The sequence below is a fragment of the Cynocephalus volans genome, chromosome X, assembly GCF_027409185.1.
Source record: "Cynocephalus volans isolate mCynVol1 chromosome X, mCynVol1.pri, whole genome shotgun sequence".
In the NCBI taxonomy this organism is placed as follows: Eukaryota; Metazoa; Chordata; class Mammalia; order Dermoptera; family Cynocephalidae; genus Cynocephalus; species Cynocephalus volans.
In genome coordinates this window covers 71,526,356-71,540,539 of record NC_084478.1, presented here as the reverse complement: position 1 = coordinate 71,540,539, position 14,184 = coordinate 71,526,356, and the positions used below count along the sequence as shown (strand labels likewise).

At 47.1% G+C, this 14,184-nt stretch overlaps 1 protein-coding gene and 1 non-coding gene across 2 annotated transcripts; one reads left to right on the top strand and one right to left on the bottom strand.

Moving 5' to 3' along the window:
* Positions 1 to 1,172: 1,172 nt before the first annotated feature.
* Positions 1,173 to 9,879, bottom strand: GPKOW (G-patch domain and KOW motifs). The gene is made up of 11 exons (XM_063083728.1): positions 9,703 to 9,879; positions 8,781 to 8,935; positions 8,557 to 8,681; positions 6,434 to 6,543; positions 5,135 to 5,348; positions 4,570 to 4,702; positions 3,730 to 3,859; positions 3,400 to 3,523; positions 3,237 to 3,306; positions 2,653 to 2,738; positions 1,173 to 2,555 (listed from the first exon to the last, which is right to left on the bottom strand). The coding sequence occupies exons 1-11, from the start codon at positions 9,876 to 9,878 to the stop codon at positions 2,421 to 2,423; spliced, it is 1,458 nt and encodes a 485-aa protein (XP_062939798.1). The 5' UTR covers position 9,879; the 3' UTR covers positions 1,173 to 2,420.
* Positions 9,880 to 13,907: 4,028 nt separating this feature from the next.
* On the top strand, positions 13,908 to 13,980 carry TRNAV-GAC (transfer RNA valine (anticodon GAC)). Its single transcript has one exon. It is a non-coding gene; the product is annotated as a tRNA-Val (tRNA).
* The last annotated feature ends 204 nt before the right edge of the window (positions 13,981 to 14,184 follow it).

Genomic DNA, 14,184 nt, shown 5'->3' with positions numbered 1-14,184 from the left:
GGCTCACAGAAGCTGTTGCTGCAGAAACTGCTGCCACCGGAGCAACCTTGGCAGCAGGCAAAGGCCAGGCAGCAAGCCGAGGGAAAACTGCACAGATGTAAAGGGTCTTTTGAAACAAGTCTTTGTGCACAGTGAACAAGGGGCATATTGGGAAAGCCTCCTTATATTGTCCACATTTTTCTGAATCTAAGGAGCCCTGTCCTCAAAATGAGGGACCAAGAGGGCTCCTCTCAAGGCAAAGCACAAAAAGTCCCAGTGGTCTGTCAGGGGAGACCAGGCACTCTGCCCGGGGTTAGGTGTTCTGGACAAAGGGCCATATTCAAGAACTTCAGTCCCCATTTTCAAAAGCAAGCTTGGGGAAAACATTAATTCCAGGAAATCTGAAGCTGATGAAAGATCTATTTTAGTATTGTAGCTCATGGAGATGGAGGGAATGTCTTAATGGCCAGGTTATGGCATGTTTCAGGGCAGACACAGAGTACCAGCGCCATCCCCTGGGGAGCTTTTAGTCCTTCTAGAGGGTGTTTCCAAGACTGGTTTATTATGATTTGGAGGAAGGAAAAGGCCTTCCTAACTGGGTGAAGTACATACACTGTAAGAAGCTGACTACCCAGCGTGAAGTTGGGAACCTCCCCCAAGAATAAAAATACAACCCAGCCTGGAATTCTGAGGGTGGTGTTTTGCAATCCCAGTTATGACTGAAGTACCGGAGAACTGCAGGAACTGGGGGTGGAGGTTTGCACTCCACTGTCTGCCTTAACGATCCTGTTTGGCCAATCTTGAAAACAGATGAATTCTGGAATTAATTAGGGATGATAAATTAAATTGATCTGTGGCAAGTGTACTTCATATCCTGGTTATTATTTTGGAAGGTTTTTCTAAATCATTCTTTACTGGACACATGGACATTGATCTGGGCAACTCTTTGTTTTTCTATACCTGTTCGTTTTGGCTATAGTTTGCCTCTGCTTGGCAGGAGCAATTTACTTTTGTTATCCTGCTCTAGGGGTAAGTGTTTCAATTCTCCAGCATTGTGCCATGTTCTGACCTATCTGGAGTTTATACCAGTGGCCTTGATCTTACTTCAATACCAGTTATTGTACCAATGACTTAGTGACTGGGCATTGTCTCAGTCCATTTTCTGTTGCTGTAACTGAATACCTGAGACTCAGTAATTTATAAAGAAAATAAATTTATTTCTTACAGTTCTGGAAGCTAGGAAGTCCATAGTCAAGGGGGTGCATCTGGTGAGGGCCTTCTTGCTGGTGGGGACTCTGCAGAATCCCAAGGTAGTACAGGGCACCACACGGTGAGGGGGCTCATGAGAGATGGCCAAACTGCCTCTTAGACCCACTCTCATGATAACTAACCCCCTCCCTTGATAACCCATTAATCCATTCATGAGGACAGAGCCTTCATGACCCAATCACCCCCCAAAGGTCCCACCTCTCAACACTGCTGCACTGGGGACCAAGTTTCCAACACAAACTTTAGGGGGACACATTCAAACCATAGTAGGGATTATTTAGAAAAAAATGTGTCTAAAGCTCTGACTTTCCTCATTGATTTTATATCTCAGGTCATTAAACAGGAAAACGTTTGAGGATTCTCTCACAACAACCTTTTTAAGAATATAGTTACCTGGCGCAACCAGAGAAATTCTATCAGAGACAGACAAAACTTTTTATCTCTAAGCCAAAGTTGTGGGACTAAAATGGGGCCCAGAAATGAACTGGCTTCTTTGAAAATTAGAGCTAATGCATCCCACTTGTGGGAAGAAGCCTCCATTCCTCTCAACTCCCAGATCGGCTCAAGATATTCTCTGGGGGTCTGCTCTGGACCAAGAGTGAAAGCAGGTCCCGATGCTAGAGTTCTCACTCAGGAAGTTGTTCAGAGATGTGGCGGCATTCCAGATTCCACAGCATCAGTGCAGGAGTCAGATTTCATAGTTTCTATATTCCAAGAGTTAGCTCGTGATCTATCTAGTAAGTCTTTTAACTTGTCCCGCACCTGAACACAACAGGGAGGTGAGGCTGAAAATAAAATGGTTCCCACCTCAGTCAGTTCAGGACCCCACTTATGATGTCATCCTGCTACTAAGTTTTTTTTTTTTTTTAAAGATGACCGGTAAGGGGATCTTAACCCTCGACTTGGTGTTGTCAGCACCATGCTCTCCCGAGTGAGCCACGGGCTGGCCCTTCTACTAAGTATTTGAAGTAGTTTTTATTATACACTAAATCCTGATAAATATTGGGTTTGTTTTTAGCCTCCCTTCTGGTCCGTCCATCCATTTCTCTGTTCCTGTCCCGGGACTATGCTGCAAGCAGAGGATGGAGTAATTATCTTCCCATTTCTTGAAGGCAACTTTTTCATACAGTACAGAACTGGTAACAGCCTGGGGGTGGGAGTGGTCCCATGGGTCAGTCTTCGTCTGTGTCACTGGGGCCCATGTACTGGCAGACAGCATCATAGTGAAGCTCCACCAGCTGGTTCTCTCTCTGCAGTTGCACCAAAGCCCGGCTCCGTGCTCTGTCCCGGCCCAGCAGGTGTCCCATCTGGAGCAGGGGTGGGGTAGACTCAGCAAGGCCAGCCCTGACCCTGGGATATCCCATGGATGACCCCCAACCCTCCACTTCCAGGTTTGGGACTCACCCTTCCAGCCTGTGGCCCTAGCACCACCATCACACGGTTGCCTTCCACCTTGGGAACCAGGGTCTCCAGCATGTCTTCCCTCAGGCCTGCAGATGAGGAAGAGGGGAGTGAGGCCTGAAGCAAGGGCCAGCCCAGCCAGGGTCCTGTCAGAGAGGCCTGTCCTGTATTCCCTGGAGCTACTCTACACCCTCCTGACAGATGGAGTTTCCACAGACCAGGAAACCTAAGGAGCAGTTCACAGAGATGCCTGTAATTAAGGGAGCATTTACATACAGTGGTGGTGGGCATGTTGTAAGTCCTGCCCTGCAATGGGAGCTCAATATGCCCCAATATGCCTCCCCCCATCAAGGTGCCAGTCACAAGAGAGAGAAATAGCAGCTTCCATGTAATTTGACAGATGGCGAGAGTGGGGCTCAGATAATCACCACCATGGAAGCATCTAATGTTCTGCAAGAGGATGCTGGGCTTTGCAAAGAATCTAAACCCTGCTCAATCTCCCAGCCTTGCCAGGGCCAGGCTCTTGGCCTCAGACACCCTTCTCCATCAGCCTCCAGGACAATAAGGGTGCCATCACTCAGACTCACCTTCCAGGACTCGGCCTTCATCTGTTCGACACACACAGGTATCTGGGCTCAGGACATCCTCAATTGTCATCTGGGGAGACAGGTCAGGTGATGTGAGATGTTAGAGAGTTAAGGGGGCCCACTCCCTGGGGGAGGAAGGGGACCCAGGCTGCGGGGTTCCTACCTTGGTATTGTAATACTGGCCGCCTTTGTACAGCTTGTCCACAAACCGCACACGCAGGTCCCTGTGCAACCAGTGCTGACTCTTGGAGGCTGCTTTTTCACTCTTTGCTGGAGGCCCATACTGTCTGTGGAGAGGGGGTCAGCACCAGGCTTAGCTCTTCATCAGACGCACTTTCTAGTTGCCCTCCCTTTGCCTATGCTGTGAAACCCACCCATAATGCTGTTCCTAGTTCCTTCTACAAGCCTGCCTTGCCCTGGAAGCCTGCTCTGACTGCTCAAGCCTGCGTGCACCCATGCCCTCTTCCCCAACCCCAGATGCCCAGGGTTTCACCTGTCTGGAAGGTGTTTCCGCTTCCTCTCTGAGTCCTCCCACTGGACATGGAGGTCCTGATTCTGGAGGGCCTTCCAAGACGAGGAGGCTGTTCCATTCTGTTGCCCTGGGGAACTTTTGCTCACCTGGCCTGTTCAAGAGGGTGTGGGGAGAACCAAGAAAGAGCCTCAGTGTCTCACTGCCCTTTCCTTCCAAGGTCACACCTCAACCTAGGGCCATCTCCCACCTGCCAAAGTGCCCCTTCTCACCATTAAGCTTTTGCCTCAGCTATTAAAAGGCCTCTCCCTTTCCTCTCAACTATTTCAGCCTTCTCCAGGAAGCCTTCCCAACCACCCCAGCCCACACTGACGGTGCTCACCTGAGTCCGCTTAGTGTGAGCCAGAGTCCTGGAGAGCTCTGTCTGTACCCATCTGTCAAACTGCCCCCATCCTCCTGACATGCCTCTGCCTGGGCTCTTCGGCCTGCCTAGAGTTCCTTCCTCCTCGGTCACACCCTAATCCTAGCAGTCTCACTCCCTGGCAAAATAGAGATTCATCACCCCAAACAGACAAAGATCTCCTGAAGGTAGGAATTGGTTTTTACACCTGTTTCTTCCCTCTCAGAGAGAGGTTAAAGACCCAGGGGTAGTATTTCAACCTTCTTCAATCAAATGGAATAAACCACTTACGTCCATTCTCACCTCCTGACCTCTGACCAGAAGTCATACCTGCTAGGCAGACTCTGCCCCTCCCCCCCTGCAGATCTCAATGCCACCCCATGAGACAGGCCCTGCCAACCCCAGAAATGCTTCTCCCTCCTCCCCATACCCCCCCTCCCAAGCTACGTAAGGGGCTTACTCACTGAGATCCAAAGAGTTCTTGTCAAACTCCTTCTGAGTAACAGGCCGCAGGCAGTACTCACTGACAGTCACCATACGGCCCCCCACTGCCAGACGAACCATGACCCGAACATTGTCAGGATCCAGGCCTTCAACCTAAAGTGTTGGGAGCAAGAAGTTAGCAGGGGTTGAGGGGAATCCACCCACATCTCTATGACAAAGCTGTCCACTCCTTACTTCCAAAAGGCCTGACCCTTGTGGCACTCCCACCAGAACGTGACCTTTGAGGGCTGGGACCAGGCCTGGTGTCTGTGCCTCCCTCAGCAGCCTGTGGGGCTCAGACATCCTTTAAGCATTTAACCACAGAGACTGTGCTATATGGCATTCTCTCCCTTGTAGTTGGGAACTGAGGCTCGGAAAGGCCCAGTAAGTAGTCCTGGGTTACCTAGTGAGGCAGTAGGCTGGGCAGGCCTGAAAGACTAGCAGTCCCAGTCTTTCTACCCCAGACCCAATTCTTCCTCCCTCTGACCCTCAAATTAACCTTCCCTTCTGCCTGTCTGGGGCTCCCAGGATATCTTGGTTCCTTACTTTCCCATAGAGGCCTCGATGAGGGCCAGAAAGGACCACCACAGCTCGTCCAGGCACTAGCCCTTGAGGCTGGTCTTCCTTATCCTTCTCTTGCTCTTCACCTGGACTTGGCAGGCGGTGGGGGCCGGTGGGGGCCAAGTTCTGGGCCTCGGTCAGGTTGGCGCCCAGCCCTAACCCCTTGGGCCTCAGTGAGTTGATGCAGGGCTTCACTACTCTGCAGGGGGGAATATAGGTTCACTGGTCATCATCGGGTAGGGTGTGTAACAGTCTCTAATGCCTCATTCCCCTCCCTGCCCAAATCCCACACCAGCAATATTTTCTTTTCTTCTTCTTTTTTGGTGGCTGGCTGGTACGGGGATCTGAACCTTTGACCTTCGTGTTATCAACACTGTGCTCTGGGCCGGCCCGTGGCTCACTCGGGAGAGTGCGGTGCTGATAGCACCAAGGCCCCGGGTTCGGATCCCATATACAGATGGCCGGTTTGCTCACTGGCTGAGCGTGGTGCTGACAACACCAAGTCAAGGGTTAAGATCCCCTTACCGGTCATCTTTAAAAAAAAAAAAAAAACAAAACACTGTGCTCTAACCAACTGAGCTAAACAGCCAGCCCCCAAAAATATCTTCATGAATACCCTTTCCAATCTCATACTAGGACTGTTTTTGACCTACAGAAACGGCAATTTCTTTTGGTTCTACCTAATAACATGCTGCATATACCATCTATTATGTAGTGTCTACGGTGGGATCTGAGGCAGATCCCTGTAACCAAATACACTAATATTTCTACAGGGGAAATCATAGGAATATTCACACCAAGCAGGAAAAACAGACTATAAAACGCCCAACGCCAATTCAGGTCATGTTTGGCGGCCAAATGGTATACGAAAAAAATATTTAGTCTTCAGAATTCTTTGGAGTTTGCAATTATGAAGAAGGGGTTGTAAGTCTGTGTGATAAGAGCAAATGTTTAGTCTACGTTTACTTAGGGCCAAGGCCTACTGTACATACTTTATTTGTATAATTTCATTTAACTTGCACAACAGATCTGTGAAATCAGTACTGTTACCCATTTTTCAGATGAAGAAACTGATGCCCAGAGAGGCAAATTTTACATAAATTAGATCCTATTATGGAGTTTTACAAGGCAAACAGGAATTTGGAACAGCAGTGGAAGGGGCTACTGAATTAGTTACTGTAATAACGTATCCTCCCTCCTTGCCTGGATGGTTCTCAGTGATAACCACAGGGATCTTGTTCACATCCCCATCTGTCTGTCCCCTCACCCCATCCCAGAACTCACTGATTGAAGGTGTGGCCGATGCCCTTGCCAGGTTTCCAGCCCATGCCCCGCAGCATGGCCAGCCCATAGGCTTCCACGGGGACTGCGTCATAATCAGCCTCCTCCGGTACCTACAGGTTCAGGCAGAGGAGGGAAGGTCAGGCTTTGCTTCTGCTAGGCCCTGTTTGAAGTGCACCTGCTATCACCCACTGTGTGAGCCTCTATGCTTCTTTTCCAGTCGGCTCAAGGGGGAATTTTGATTTCCTCTTGCCATCCCTCACTTTACTCCTCTATGTTCAGTCCTTCCACAACTATCTGTAAAGCACCTATTCTGTGGCAAGTACTGTTCTAGGTGCTGGGGAGAAAGCAGTGAACAAAACAGACAAAAACCCCTGCCTTTGTGGGGCTTACATTCCAGTTGTGGGGACACACAATAAATAAAATACAGAAAACATGATATGTCAGGTGGTGATAAATTATATGAAGAAAAATAAAGCAGATTACAGGGATGCAGAGGGATGGAGAGGGAGTGCCACTGAGTAGGCACTTAAGCAGAGACCAGGAGATGCCACAGGGAGCCATGAGGATATGAGAATGAAGAGTGTTCCCAGCAGAGAAAACAGAGCAAAGGCCCTAAGGCAAGACAAATCTTGGTATGCGTGAAGAGTATTGGGAAAGTCAACACGACTGAAACAGAGATGTGGAGGCAGAGAAGGATGGGTAAAAGATTAATCAGGAGAGCTGGGCAGGAGCCAGAGGCCCTTGGGTCAGGTGGGAGCCACAAGAGGGACTGGTGAGGAAGTTACTCCAATAATCCAAATGAGAGGTGCTGGTGGCAGTCCCTTGTGATGGTAGCAGTGATAGTGAGAAGTCGTCAGATTCTGGATGTATTAGGATGTTTTTCTCTCTCTCTCTCTCTCTCTCTTTTTTTTTTTTTTGGTTATCTTTTATTTTTTCTATGTGTATGTATTTTGAAAAGGGAGATAATAGGATTGTGCTGACAGATTGTATGTGGGGCATGAAATAAAGAGGGGAGTCAAGGATGACTCCGAGATTTTTAAGCTGAGTGAAAGGAAGTATGGATGGAATCAACTGAGATATGGAAGGCTGCAAGGCTGCAAGAGGAGGCCAGGAGGAGGGAAAATTAGAGAAATGAGGTCAAAGCTGGAACAGGATGAAGAGTAAGAGTATTTTTTATTTTATTTTTTAAGATGAAAGAAACCAGAGTACATCTGAAGGCTGACAAGAACAGTTCAGAAGGAGAGGGTGGTGTGGAGCTGTAGAACTAGACCTCAAAGAAACACTGCAAAAAATTTATGAATGAAGAGGTGCAAAGTTGGGTCTGTGAGTACAAAACAGACTTGGACACATCTCTCACCTCTCCTGTTGTCACCTCCAATCATCACTCCTTCAATCTTTTATATTTGCTCCAGACACATCACAAGTTGCCTCACTGACATACACACACCACACTCTTTTCCTGCCATAGTGATACTGCTTGGGCTGTTGCTGCCATTAGGAGTACTCACCCTGCTCTTCCCTCTCTCACTAAACCCTCCCTATCCTTCCAGGCCTCACTCCCACCACTCTGGTCTGAGTCCTCATCACCTCTAGTCTGGACCACCGGTCACATTGCTTCCACCTTTGCTTACTAATCTGTTCTGCTCACAGCAGCCAGAGGGATCCTGTCAAATCATAAGTCACTTCTCTGCTCAGAGACTGCCCAAGGCTCTTATCTCACTCACAGAAAAAGCCACAGTTCTCACCATGGCTCACAAGGCCCTGCCTGGTCTAGCCCCCTCCTTTCTGACTTCATCTCCTGCCCCTCCCCCTCAGTGATTCCACTCCAGCCACAATGGACTCCTCGGTGCTCCTCACTCCAGGCAGTGTCTACCATCAGTGCCTTTACATTTCCTGCTTCCTTTGCTCCTCATTCATTCATTCAGATAATTCCAGATCCAAATACTTTTTTCACATCCCAGTATCTGGATTCATTTGTTAATGTTTCCAAAAGGGATGAAAAGAGGAAGGGATAGGCAGCAGGCCTCTCGCACACACAGACTTTCCCTGCTGTGTGCAAGGAGGCAAGCCTGGCAGACAGGGCAAAGAGACTAGGGAAGAAAGGGGGCAAGGCGCCAGCTCACTGTCTCAGCCTGGGGTTCGCTGTCTGCCCCTTCCGTGTTGGGGATGCATCCTTTCTGGATCATGGGGATAGCAAGCGTGGGGTCGACACCTGCATTCTCTCTCTCCTCCTGAGACTTCTTGGATTCTAAGGAAGAATGGGAGGGAGCAATGAGGTCCTACCCTATCCTTCCACCTTCTTCCCCTTCTTCTTTCACTGGGGCATGGTGAAGGGGGGGTCACTCACCCTCAAGGAGCTCCTTCACAGCCTGGGACAGCACCCCATCTACCAAGGCCTCAGTATCCATGGATGGCCCAGGGGGCTCGGCCTGTGGCTGCCTGTGATGACCATTCTTGATCAAAGGGATGACAAGTTCCTTGGGGGCTTCTGAAGGCTTCACACTGATGTGGACACAGAGGGGTGAGGCTGGGAGAGTGGCAGTGTCAGTGCATTCTGAGCCACACTCCTTCATTCAGAGAAAACACAAGAGCCAAACTCATCCCCGGCCCCATGACCAAGCCCTCAGTTCTCCTGTCTGGCTCTCCTGTTATGTATCTGATGGTGCATCCTTTGGATACTCTCCCCGATTCCCCACAAGTCTTAAATGTTACTGTCTTTGAGGAATCATTCCTGGACCCTCTGTCCATTCCAAGACCCGCTTCCACAGTGACCTACAAATCATCACCTTCAGCTCAGACTCTCCTCACCTCCAGGCTCCAGAATAGCCGCCTCTCGGAGGGTTGATTCTCTTCTGAAAGTCCCTCCCCTAGGCCCTTCAGACTTTCCTTTCTTAATAAAGTTGATGATGGCCTCCCTCAACTTGAATCCGCCGCTCCGCCCCATTTCCCATATCGGAGAAGCCCCACCACTTCAGTTGAGACCTTAGGGATCCTGTCATTCTCCCCTCCTTTCCCTGTCTGTGAACGCATACACCTCAGTGTCCCCAAGTCCTAAAGACACTCCCTCTCAGGTCCTCTCTTCTCAATCTCCACGGCCATCAGGCCCAATTTCCCCGTCTCTCCTACAAACTCTCGACTTCTCGCCTCTACGAATTTCCTCAGGCTGTTTCGGGCTTTCCAGGCCACAGTCGCCAAGACGACTCAGATTCCGCCCTCCCGCTTGCGCTCACTGCACCGATTTCCAAGGGATGAAAGACCTGGCGTTTCACCTCTGCAGCTCCCTCCTTTCCACGGTCTTCAAGAAATCCTTCTCCTCCGAAGCCGGCTCCGCGACGTCTCCCTGGTCCGCCAGCCGCCTCCGGGCAGACGTACGCAGGAAGCCGAATGAAACTGGAGCAGTGGAAGCTGCCGCTGGTTCCAAAACACCGTCTCCCATCTCCGCCATCTTGCACTTCTTCTCAGGTCGGCGCGCTGTTTGCTGGGAAGTTTAGTTTGGGCTCAGTTCGCTAGGGGCGGGCCGACGAGCGCAAGAACTACCTTTCCTATAAAGCACTGCGGCATTAGGGGGCGAAAGCGGACTAGGGACCATAGGAAGTCGCCCTTTTAAACTTCATAGGAGCGCGTCCCACTAAACATATAGGGAAATGTAGTTCTTCAGGGAGTTAGGAGTGATGGAAGGTGCATTCATTCTTGCAGGAGTTCATTCCTTCGTGTAGGCGTTTGACAAGTATTTATTGATCGCCTACTGTGTGCACCTTACTGTGCCTTACCGATGTGGGAAGTGTAGATAAAATGAGTCATTAAGAAAAAAAAAAAAAAATCAGTGAGTGCCAGTTGTGTATAATGATAAATAATAGACACGAAATGCTGCCTACTGATGCCAGATTTTAATATTCGACAAAGCACTGGATTCAAATATTAATAAAATAGACCTCTTCCTCTGTAGGGGCTCGCAATCCAGTGGGAAACGGTGACATTTAAACAGATATTTAAAAAGCATAACGACATTAAACATATTGTATTTCTACAATATTTAATTTAGAAACAAAACGAAACAAACATATCATGAGAGCCAGGTCCTAAGGCTTCAAAGATTGACGAGACAGATCCCACTTGTGTAGGACTCTAAGAGTTTGTAGAGTAGAAGACAGACACTTAAACAAATAGTCACAAGAAAGAACACTACAGTTCTGCTACAAACTCATCCCAAGGAAATCATTGAAGATGTGCAAAACGATTTTTATGAGATTCATCATTGTATTATTTATTGTGGCACAGCGTGAAGACCACTTAAATGATCAACAGAAGGGGATGGGGTAAATGAATTAAAATACATCTCTTGGATGGAGGAATATGCTAGAGCCTTTAAATGAGAAGCTGTAAATATAATTAAATAAAATGGAGACATAGTAACAATGTTTTGGAAAGTAGAATAGTATGGTAGCTCAGAATAGTATGGTAGTTTGAAAATTGGCGGCCTATTATTCAATCAATTTTATGGCCATGTTTCCAGGCCTAGAAACCCTGGGCATTCTGGGATGGGCTCTGGAATCTCAAGGGCAAAGTTACTGTGGTTTTCAATATACAATAATATTCTTTAATTTTATTTGTAAATAATTTTAGACTTAAATGTTGAAAAATAGGACAGAGAGTTCCTATACATATATCTTTTATTCAGATTCCCTTAAACGTTTTGTATAACAATACTGTAATCATCAAAATCAGGACATTAGCACTGGTGCAATACTATTAACTAAACTATAGACCATTTTCTGTCCCAGGATCCAATCTAGGACATTGCAATATAATTGTGATGCCTCTTTTGTCTCCTCCAGTCTGTAACAGTTCCTCAGTCTTTCTTAGTCTTTCATGACCTTTAACACTTGTGAAAATTATAGTTCAGTTATTTTGTAGAACATCCCTCAATATAGATTTGTCTGATGATTTGTCATGATTAGACTGAGGTTATGAATTTTTGGCAAGAATGTCACAGAGATGATGTGCCTTTCTAATCACATCACATCGGGGGTTCATGTTGTTTACATGTCTTATTGCTAATGATGTGAACATGGATCACTTGGTTAAGGTGGTGTCTGCCAGGTTTCTCCACTGGCTCCACTGCCTGTGAGGCAAACTGTCCATGGCTGAAGTCATACCCACTTCCTGAGGCAGCCACCTGAGGTAGTGTGCACAATACAGGCTTACATAGGTTTAGGTCAGAGGTCCTTGAGAGAGTTTTGCCTTCTCAGTGGTTCATACCTGGTACTGACTCAGTCCTGACATGTACATCGACAGCCGACCCTGGTCTTGATCCAAAACTTCGTGGTAAAATATAATGGGAGAAAAGACATTTTTTTCTCTCTTTTCTTCATCCTGAATAGAAAATCTGGAGTAACATTTATTTGTTTTTTTGTTTTTTGTTTTTGGTGGCTGGCTGGTACAGGGATCTGAATCTTTGATCTTGGTGTTATCAGCACCAAGCTCTACCAACTGAGCCAACCAGCCAGACAAGGCATAACATTTAGAAAGTGTTTGCTTGGGCCGGCCCGTGGCTCACTCGGGAGAGTGCGGTGCTGATAACACCAAGGCCGTGGGTTCAGATCCCATATAGGGATGGCCGGTTAGCTCATTGGGTGAGCGTGGTGCTGACAACACCAAATCAAGGGTTAAGATCCCCTTACCGGTCATCTTTTTAAAAAAAAAAAAAAAAAAAAAAAAGTGTTTGCTTGCCATAGTTAAGGAAGGCTATATCCAAGTTTTGCAAAATCAATCATTTATTCTTTTGTGCATTCCATAAACATTAATGAGTACCTACTCTATTACAGGCCCTGCCCCCAAGGGTCTCATATAAGATGTTGGGAAGATCAGGGATTACGCGTGTGGTTAAGACTGCAGATATACAGAAGGCTGTGGGGAGGGGTGGTTGAGAAAACAAAAAGGGAATTAATTGTACCCAGTAATACTTCCAAGAGGGGCTGAAGACTGAAAAAGCATTCTGAAAGTTGGCAGAAAGTGAAGCTGGAGTGATGTGCAGGGGCTAGGTCATGGATGGCAGGGAATTCGAGGCTTAGGACTTTTTGCTGGGTTAATGAGGGAATCATGAGAGGTTATGTGACATGACAAAATGTGTGTGTGTGTGTGTGTGTGTGTGTGTGTGTGTGTGTGTGTGTGTGTGTGTTTTTAAGGATGACCAGTAAGGGGATCTTAACCCTTGACTTGGTGTTGTCAGCACCACGCTCTCCCATGAGAGCTGACTGACCATCCCTATATAGGGATCTGAATCTGTGGCCTTGGTGTTATCAGCACCACACTCTCCCAAGTGAGCCATGGGCCGGCCTGACAAAATTTGTGTTTTTAAAAAAGTAACATAAGGGCTAGCTGGTTAGCTTAGCCTGGTAGAGTTCAGTGTTATAATACCAAGGTCAAAGGCTTGGATCCCCTTACCAACCAGCTACCAAAAAAAAAAAAAAAAAAAAAAAGTAACATATATGAAAAATACAGGGTTTAGTGTCACCTCTCCCTCGGGGTGACTGAGACGGAGACGCAAAGGATTACTCAAAGCCCATTTTTCCAGAGCAGTGAGAGGCCCGAAGAGGTTAAATCCCAGGAGACGACTTCTTCAAGAGAGAAGGAATTCCTAGGAAATGACCTCAAATCAGGGCTTTTCTCGGTTTTTTACTGTGCAGGCAAAGTTACAGAAAAGAACACAGGTGGTTAATCAGTCATAGAGAAAACATAATCAAACTGACTACATAACAATTTTCATTAAAGCATGTGCAACTTAAAAATAGTTTAAGCTATTTACCATCAAAGGAGTCATAAAACTAAGCTATGTGACATACAAAAGAACCAATGAGGTAATTGTTATGGCAACCCTTAGTTCCCTAGGAAACTTAGAGAAGCAGTTGAAGGTGAAATGTGGAACCAGCAGCTAATTGGCAGAGAAGCCTTGAAGCTTTCAGTACACATATTTTCCCATAATTAGGTTTAGCTGCACCAAGGGCATCTGCCCTTAGAGCAAGCACTTATGCTGTGTTGCAATTCTCAAACCCACACCAGAGACTTTTTAGTCCTGTAAAAGTTTTCTGTTTTTTCCCAAACTTAGCATTTCTATGTGCATTACTAAAAGGTTAGGTTCTTCCTCAAACTACAAGGCTCTGGCCTTGCTAAAACTAGGGACTGTGGCCCCACTGTGCTACAGCCTAAACCAAAGGGCTTTGGCTCTTCTAACAGCTAAGGACTGTGATCTTACTAAGATAAAGATCCTACTAACTTACAGCCTGATCTAAGGACTGTGGTCCTTCTAACAGCTAAGGGCTGTGGCCCTACTAAGCTAAAGGTTAAGGCCCTGTGAAATACATGCGCTTTATTAGTGTTAGCACCCTCTACAGTAATAGGGCCGGCATGTGGCTCACTTGAGAGAGTGTGGTGCTGATAACACCAAGGCCGTGGGTTTGGATCCCTATATAGGGATGGCCGGTTAGCTCAGTTGGGAGAGTGTGGTGCTGACAACACCAAGTCAAGGGTTAAGATCCCCTTACTGGTCATCTTTTGAAAAAGAAAGAAAAATACAGGGTCAATATCCTCAAAATGCAAAGAGCTTCTGCAGTTCAATAACTATAAAACACAAGCAATCCTGACTGAAAAACAGGCAACGGACATAATCAGGTGATTCACAATATAGAAAATACGAATAGCCACTAAGCACATGTAAAGACTCTCAACCATGCTAATAATCAAAGCAATGTAAA

Coding starts and splice junctions, on each gene's coding strand:
- GPKOW (XM_063083728.1), bottom strand. CDS start 9,878: ATGGCGGAGATGGGAGACGGTGTTTTGGAACCAGCGGCAGCTTCCACT. Junction 8,682..8,780: donor TGTGAAGGAGCTCCTTGAGG/GTGAGTGACCCC, acceptor ATTCTTCCTTAG/AATCCAAGAAGTCTCAGGAG. Junction 4,703..5,134: donor ATCGAGGCCTCTATGGGAAA/GTAAGGAACCAA, acceptor CCAACACTTTAG/GTTGAAGGCCTGGATCCTGA.